Source organism: Beta vulgaris, chromosome 2 (assembly GCF_026745355.1).
Source record: "Beta vulgaris subsp. vulgaris cultivar EL10 chromosome 2, EL10.2, whole genome shotgun sequence".
Taxonomy (NCBI): Eukaryota; Viridiplantae; Streptophyta; class Magnoliopsida; order Caryophyllales; family Amaranthaceae; genus Beta; species Beta vulgaris.
Genome location: NC_079203.1, coordinates 25,980,793 through 25,989,873, shown reverse-complemented (window position 1 = coordinate 25,989,873; position 9,081 = coordinate 25,980,793). Strand labels below are relative to the sequence as shown.

Below are 9,081 nucleotides of genomic sequence, written 5' to 3'. Positions count from 1 at the left end.
GTATTCTTAACTTCAAATAGTTGGATTAATTTAATTTTTTGTTAGCCTTTCGTTTACTCTTAGAGAGTGAATGGGCGGTTATATCCTTCAAGTTTGAATAAATGATTTTTGAAAACTATATTTATTTGACCATATATTTATTTAAATTAGTAGGGTGTTACAACACATGACCTAGAGTTGGTCGTAATTGTTTTTGCCCTAAAAATCTAGAGACATTACCTTTACGAGGTGACTTGTAGAATTTTCACGACCATAAAAGTCTCAAATACATCTTTAACCAAAAAGACCTTAATATGAGACAGCGCAGGTGATTAGAGCTCATTAAGGACTATGACATAGACGTACAATATCATGAGGGTAAAGCAAATGTTGTTGCTGATGTATTGAGTCGCAAATCTACATCTTGGTAGTTGCCTACAAACTTTGTGAGGAATTTTCTAAACTCCATATTGAAGTGGTTGATGAAGGGGAAGTATAAAATTTATTGAGTGCCCTAACCATCCATCCCAACTTCCTAGATGAAACAAGAGAGGGTCAATTAATCTAGGAATGTGAAACTTGACCGGGTCAAAGCAAAACTTAAGGAAGGAAAAGCAGAAGGGTTTGAAATCCATGAAGATGAGAGTATACGCTACAAGGGTCGATGGTGTGTAACACAAAAATGTGAGGAGTTGAAGCAAAAGATAATGAGTGAAGATCACAATACAAACAATTTCGACCACCTAGGTGGAGGGGAGGATAAGTTATATAAGGACCTCAAAAAAATGTTCTGGTGGTCTGGAATGAAGAGGGCAGTAGCCGAGTTTGTTTCCCAATGTATGAGTGAACACAAGAGACCTCAAGGAAAAATCCAACCTCTAGACATTCCAACGTAGAAGTAGGATTCAATATCCATGGACTTCATCATAGCCTTACCTAGGAGTCGGGGAGGCAATAATACAATATGGGTGATAGTGGGCAGATTGACCAAAACTAAGAGGTTCATACCCATGAAAGACACGTGGAGTATGGAAGCCCTAGCCAAAGCATACGTTAAACATGTCATTCGATCGCATGGAGTTTCCACGAGTATAGTGTCTGATAGGTATTCACGATTCCTTTCAAATTTCTGGAAAAAGGTCCAGGATGCATTTGGTAGTGAGCTATTGATGAGTACAACCTTCCACCCAAGCCCCAGCTACAGATGGTCAAACAAAACAAACCATCTAAACCTTGGAAGACATGTTAAGAGCCTGTGCCTTAGAATACTAAAGATCATGGGAAGAGCATTCAGACCTCATAGAGTTCTCATATAACAACAATTTTCATGCTAGTATTAAAATGGCTCCATTCGATCGAAACACTGTATGGCTGAAAGTGTCGTAGTCCATTATGCTGGAACGACATTAATGAGACTGTGGTGTTAGGTCCAGAAATGATTCGAGAGACTATTGATCAAGTACAAGTCATTAAAGAAAAGATTAGGGCTGCACAAGACAAACAAAATCCTATGTAGATCATAAGCGAAGGGAAGAGAATTATGAAGTTGGTGAAAAAGTGTTGCTTAAGGTGTCCCCAATGAAAGGAGTGATGCGATTTGGGAAGAAAGGGAACCTAAGTCCTAAGTTCATAGGACCATATGAGATTTTGGCACAAGTAGGCAAAGTGGATTATCGCTTAGAATTGCCCAACGAGTTAGAAAGGGTCCACAACGTGTTTCACGTATCCCAACTTCGGAAATACGTACCTGACGAGTCACATGTCCTAGAACCTGAAACTGTCAAGTTAAATGAAACCTTGTCCTATGAGGAGAAACCCATCAAGATCCTAGGCTAAAAGGTGCGTAGTACGAGAAATAAGGACGTCAAAATTGTGAAGGTATTATGGAGAAATCAGAAGACTGAAGAAGCCACATCGGAAGCAGAAGATGCGATGCGTTTTAAGTACCTTGAGGTTTTTCAAGATGTAGGTGAGTTGAGGGGACGTAACTTTTCTTTTAAGGGGGGAAGAATGCGATAGAATTTCGCGCTTCCACCCTAAAGTTTGCTAAAGTTTGTTACGTTTGTTATTTATGTTTATTTCTCGCTTATGTGACTTGCGAAAATTAGAAAACGCTTGTGAAATATGGGACTTAGAAGTGCCAAAAATATTGTCATTAAGACTGGCTACCTAAAAGTTTCGGGACAAAACTTCCTTTATAGGGTAAGCCTGTAATACTCCATTTTTCTGGGAGTTTATATTAAGAAAATACGAAGAATAAAGTTGAAAGTATTCTTATTAAATGAATAATACTATTTACCGAAAAATATAGTTCGGGTAAGCTTACAGTTATAATTTAACTATACAACCTACTTTTTGTACCTAATTATATTATAATTTGGTTTTCTTTTATTTTCCAAATAAATAAAATAAGAAATAAGAGTTTCATTTGGAAAACAAATTCTAGTGTACATAGGTTTCACATGCTATAAATAAGAGAGAAAAAAGGCAAAAAAAAACCCTAACTCTTTTTTTCCATCAGAAGTTTTCCCCCTTTCACCTCAAAGATTTTCTCTCTCCTCCCTTTTCTCCCTCGTCACTCTTCTTCCTCCTCCTTTGCACTATTTCTCTTCTCCCCTCCCATGAGTTCGTCAGCCTTCGAGTAGTGTGCGAGGCTGGGTGTGTGCGATTGTTGCATTCGAGGTAAGTTGAGGGTGCGAGCATCTGAGCGAGGTTGTGCGGTGGGTGTTGTGTGCGGGGCTCGCGTGTATGGGAGCGAGGGTGTGCGACGCGAAGTGTGGGGTGCGGGTCGTCGCGAGTCGAGTTATGGGTACGAGGCTTTCCCGCGGTGTATGGATCGAGGGTGTGCGGTGTTGTACTAGTGCGAGTCGAGCGAAGCGTGGTTCGTCGGTGGTGTGGTGTCATGTGGTGGTTGTCCGGTGGTCATTCTCTTTGTTTTATACTTTAAATTAATTGCAAAATCTGATTTTGTAATTCTTATATATCTTGGATTAAGTTTTTATTATAAATAAAGTATAGTAAAAGTAAAAAGAAATCAGATTTACAATTGTATTAGTATTTTTTGTGATGATAATATTTCTCAATTCTGATTTTATAATACTTATATATAATTTTTTATGTTTTGTTGTTGTAAACAAATCAAGTTAAAGGAAATTAGATTTACAAACACCTTATTATTAGTTCCTAAATATGTTAGTTTCAATGAAGTTTATCAAAAGAAAGTTTAAACAACAAGATTGATTATTTTATTATTCAAAACACAATGTTTTACATAGTTAGATAAGCTGGTTTTTTGTAATTAACAATACCAATGACTTAGCAATGAAATACTTTTATTATTCGATTAGGTCCCAATTTTATAAGCGGAATGTTTTAAGTAGTCAGCGAAGACTCTCTGTTACAAGGTACATGCGCATACTAGCTCAATTAGATACGTTAGTATCATGTTTAAGTTATGAATTGTTTCCTTAAAACCTAGAATCATGAAAAGGAACAATTTGATGGTTATGATTGACGAGATTGTTTGGTAACATGAAATCGATTGGAAATCTGTATATATTTCCTTGTTGTATGACTTGTGAATTAGAATGAATTATTATTGGAATGCATAATTCTATCGTATCACAAGGAAGAAATGAGAATTGGATTAAAATCGTATGATTTATTGTTGTAGCAAGGATTTACAAGAGGTTGCCTAAACTAAAGACTTAAGCAATGTACCTAAGAAGGAAAATTAAATAATTATATGCTTAATGTTGTATGAATGAATATCACTAAGAAGGATATTTAGCGATAAACTTGTAGTTGGAACCCCTACAAGTAGTGAACAATGGGGGGAGTGTGGGACTTATTCTACACTCCTACGCAGGCCTACTATGACGACGACAGTGTGCTTATAAATTTTGATAGCTTAAGTAAGCGAAAGGTTCGATACGATCTTGGGAGTATGCATACTAAGGTGATGGGTGTGAAGTGGAACGAAACCGTATTTATATTCTATCTAATAGACCAAGTTGTCTATTAAGGATTAAGTAGTCTGTATGATTCTAGAATAATGACGGTTCCCGTTCTTTGCCAATTAAATTATAAAAGTAATGAAATGTAATACTCTTGTAGTATCATGTTTAGGAATGAGTCTTATTATATTGATTATACTTAGTATATTATTTAACCGTTTAAGTACGTACTCAACATAGATGATTACATGTTGTTTGTGTTTGCTTGTTGACATGTGGTGAACCATTGATATTTCAATGGGGAGCATATTATGTATGCTGGTGATGCTGCATGACTTCGGACATACAATCGATACTTTTGATTATAAACTTTTAAAGTGTTTTGATTGAACCTTCTAGAGTTTATTTATGATTTACTTAGTTAATGGATTTAAATAAAAAAGGATTAATAGTGATTCATGAGTTGTAGCTAAGTTAACATTTTTATTTCCGCTGCAATTTTAATTTTCATAATAAAGAGTAAGTTAATGTTTTGATTTCAATAAACCTTGTGTTTTACCGCGGCGGTAACACTCCCAAAGTCGATGCAACATAGTTTAGACGTATATGGATTTTGGGGGTGTTACAGATACAACTTCTGATAGATGTCAATTCATCAAAGAGATTTGCGAGTCCTTTGAAAATGAGTCTCCATGGCCAAGGAGGCTTTATGAGAGTAGGTATGCTTAAAAATGTTTGAATCCAGTGTCAGAAGTTACTTTAGGTGAGGTTTCAAAGCAGTAGAGAGATGTAGAATGTAAAAAACCCGAAGCAAAGCGACGATTGGAGTACGCCACCTTCAACTTGGCGAGATTTGTCAGATGGTGAGCCGGGTGGGGGCTCCATTTTAGGGGAGAAGTCCCAATCTTTCCAACCTCTTTTTCCCACAGCATGGGTTCTTGTACTTGTTACCACCTTGTCCTTTGAATTGTCAACCATTACATATTGTAGTTAAATCACTAGCAGAATAATTGCTTATTGCTGAAGCTGAATGCTGCGGTTTCACCCATATGCAGCAATAAACCACGTAAAAAAAGAGAAAAATCGAAAATCAACCTATTGCTGCAGTTCTGAGTGAAACCACAGCAGTAGATGTTAATGGGAGATTTTCAAAATTATTTGACAGGTTTGACCAAATCTATTGTTGCGGTTTCTTCATGGAACAGCAGCAATAGATTAAAATATTAATATTTTAATCTATTGCGACGAGATTTTATATACAACCGCAACAATATAAAGGTTTAATATTTTGTCAGTTAAATCACAGACTTAGATGTTACAAAACCCTAAATCTAAAATAACATACCGCAATGATTAAAAAAAAAAAAAGAATTAGACTCATAAACATAATAGGCCCCCGTGTTACAAACAATTCTTTTTTTAAATACACAAAACCCTCTCTAAACCCTCTCTAGGCGCACGATAAGGGGTGTTCACTATCGTGCACCGTTGAAGCGTTATGGGGAGAAAGAAGAAGACGGCTACTCCGGGGGGGAAGTCGCCGGAGCTGGGATCATCTTCTAAGACCTTTTCAGAGGATGATGGTGATAATAATGTAGTACTGGAGGCACAAACTAATGGAACAGTAACCGAGGATGAAGTGATTGAGAAACCGAAATCGATTCATGTTGAGGAAGCTCAAAATCGATGGCAAGGATTCACTGGGCAAAACAGGATGTCTAGCAAAGGTATGGGACTTACTTTTGTAGCTCCTTCTATTATTGATGGATCTTTAATTGCCAAACTTGACAAACGTGAAATTGAGCGTATGAATAAGCAATGGGAAAATGCTTTAGTAATGTATGTTGTTGGGCAAAATCCAACTATTACAGCTATGAATGCTTATGTTAAAGCTCAATGGGGTATAACCTGCTCACCATCTTCACTGTTTAAACACGAAGAGGGTTTTTTTGTGATACAGATGAGTAAGGAAGAAAGAGATACTGTGTTGTATTCTGGTCCTCATCTTTTTTATGGGAAACCGATGATTGTTAAGAGCTGGACTCCCCATTTTGATTTTAAGCAGGAAGTTCTTAAAATTGTGCCTATCTGGGTGAAATTACCAAACCTACCTCTTAATTGTTGGAGTGATAACTCATTGAGTAGAATAGGAAGTGTCTTAGGGGTTCCTATCTATGCGGATGAGTGTACCACAAAAATGCTTAGGGTTTCATTTGCTCGAATCTTGATTGAAATTGATGTAACAAAACCTGCAACTAAAGAAATCATAGTAGAAGATCCCAGGGACCAAACCCCTATCTCTCATAATGAATCTCCTGGGGTGGAATGTGAGGGGGCTTAATAACCCTGCTAAAATAAAAAGAAGTTAAACACTTCTTAGGTATCCATAATCCAATATGCTGTGCTCTATTTGAACAAGGGTAAGAGTCATAAAGCTAGTAACACTCAGAAGAAATTTGGAATACAGTGGCAATGGGTGAATAACTATGACTATTCCCCAAGAGGTAGGATCTGGTTTGGCTGGAAACCAGGTGAAATTGATGCTACTGTAATCAGTACTGATGAGCAATGCATTCATATGCAGATCACAAGAGCAACAAAAAAGTTTCACTTAGTTGCTGTCTATGGTCTTCATACTGTTAGAGATAGGAAAGCCCTTTGGGTTCAATTGCTGTGCATTCTTAACAGTAGTCAGGGGCCTGTGGTTGTATTTGGAGATTTAATGCAGTGCTAAGGCTGAAGATAGGTGTAATGGGAATGAAGTTCAGGAATCTGAAACAATTGATTTTAATCAATTCTTACTGGAGACCAATCTAATTGAAGCTCCTAATACTGGTTTGTTCTACTCATGGAGCAATAAAGGGGAAGGAAGCAGTAGAATTTGGAGCAGAATTGACAAGGTTTTCTTGAATGATGAAATGTTGCAGGAATACCCTGATCTCCTTGTTAATTATCTTCCTGAAGGCATGTCTGATCATACACCTCTATTGATCAAATGTATGCAACATGAAATTAAGAGAGGGAGACCTTTCAAATTCATGAACTTTATGGCTAATGAGCTAGATTTCTCCCTCTCATCCAAGATGTTTGGCAGAAGAATGTCAGGGGTGGTAAATTGAAGCAGATTTGGAGCAATCTTATAAGAGTTAAACATGAAATCAAAAGCCTTCACTCTAATCATTTTTCTCAAGCTCACATTAAGATAGCAGATTGTCGAGCTAAGTTGGATCAAGTCCAAAGACATCCTTCTTTGATATATGATACTGAGATACAGAAGATTGAAAAAGAGAACATTGAAACTCTTAGATACTGGTCAAACATTGAAACTAGTATCTTACAACAAATCCAGAATTAGCTGGCTTGCTGAAGGTGACAGGAACACCAAACTTTTCTTTACTGCTGTAAGATAAGAAAAAGCTCAAAATAGCATTAACATGTGCAAACTGAGCATGGAGTTATTACTGATTCTGCAGAGATTCATCAGGAGCTTGTGCATTTTTATCAGAACCTGCTGGGAACAAGGGCCAGGTATCTGGATGCTATTGATCTCCCTATAGTGAGGAAAGGCCCTATGCTGAGCTTAGATGCTAATAGAAGTTTGATTGAGCCAGTTAGAGGATATGAAATTGATAAGGCTCTGGCAAGTATAGGGGACAATAAAGCACCTGGTGTGGATGGTTTCAATGCTTTGTTTTTCAAGAAAATTTGGCATCTGATTAATACTGATATCTACCAGGGAGTGCAGGAGTTTTTCCAAACCTCTGAAATTTATAAGCCTATTAATATAACACTTATCACTTTAATCCCTAAAGTGAATAATGCTCTGCATCCAAAAGACTACAGACCCATTGCCTGCTGTACTATGCTATACAAAATCATTGCCAAGATATTATCTAACAGACTTGGCAATGTGATAGCTGATGTAATCAATCCTTCTCAAGCTGGATTTATCCCTGGAAGATATATAGCTGATAATATTCTGCTGGCAACTGAGCTGCTGAGAGGGTACTCAATCATATATATCACCTAGATGTGTGATTAAGGTGTGATATTTAAAAAGGCATATGACTCAGTTGAGTGGCCTTTCCTTGAAAACATGATGATTGAGATTGGTTTTCCAAGGAAATGGGTGGATTGGATAATGGCTTGTGTAAAGGGTGTTTCTTACTCTATTCAACTCAATGGAGCTCCTTCTAAACCTTTCCAAGCAATGAAAGGGCTTAGACAAGGAGATCCACTATCTCCCTTCCTTTTTGCCATTAGCATGGAATATTTAAGTAGATGCTTAGGTGAATTACATGATGATCCTGATTTTCACTATCACCCTAAGTGTAAAAGAATCAAACTAAACCATCTGATGTTTGCAGATGATTTATTACTATTTGCTAGGGCTGATAGTAAGTCTGTGGAAAAAATTATGAGCACTTTTAGGAAGTTCTCTAAAGCTTCTGGCCTTGAAGCAAGTATTGAAAAAAGCTGCATCTATTTTGCTGGGGTGAGAAGTGATGAAGCTACTGCAATTGCTGCTACTGTGTCCCTTCCAGTTGGGGACTTACCTTTCAAGTACTTGGGGGTTCCTTTGGCTGCAAGGAAACTCAATTATAGTCAGTGTAAAATCCTTGCTGATAAAATTACTGCTAGAGCTCAGACATGGATGTCTCATATGTTAAGCTATGCTGGAAGACTTCAGTTGGTGAGAAGTATCCTCACTAGTATGCAAATTACTGGGCCCATATATTTCCTCTCCCTAAAAAACTAATCAAGGCTGTGGAAATGATATGTAGAAGGTTTTATGGACTGGAAAACCTTGGAGTCTCATAAGGCTCCTATTGCTTGGCATAACTTTTTTCTTCCCAAAGTTGCTGGGGGCTGGAATCTCATTAACATGTCTATTTGGAACACTGCAGCTCTTCTGAAGCTTCTTTGGGCAATTGAAACAAAAGCTGATAAGCTTTGGGTGAAATGGGTGTCTGAGTATTACTTGAAGCAGGCCACTCCTTTACAGGTTGGGATCACCAACAACATATCATGGATTTTAAAAAAGATCATTAAAGCTAGAGAGGCTTTATCTGACATTGGAGGATGGGAACAAACCCTTCACAAGGGGCAGTTCAGTATTAAGAAAGCTTACCAAAGCCTGCAGGGA

General features: G+C 37.4%; 1 protein-coding gene across 1 annotated transcript; it reads left to right on the top strand.

Annotated features, from left to right (window-relative positions):
- The first annotated feature begins 6,421 nt into the window (after window positions 1-6,421).
- LOC130590478 (uncharacterized) lies at window positions 6,422-7,965 on the top strand. The gene is made up of 5 exons (XM_057392929.1): window positions 6,422-6,466; window positions 6,520-6,608; window positions 6,664-6,932; window positions 7,019-7,264; window positions 7,409-7,965. Exons 1-5 carry the CDS (start codon window positions 6,422-6,424, stop codon window positions 7,963-7,965), a joined length of 1,206 nt encoding a protein of 401 aa, XP_057248912.1.
- The last annotated feature ends 1,116 nt before the right edge of the window (window positions 7,966-9,081 follow it).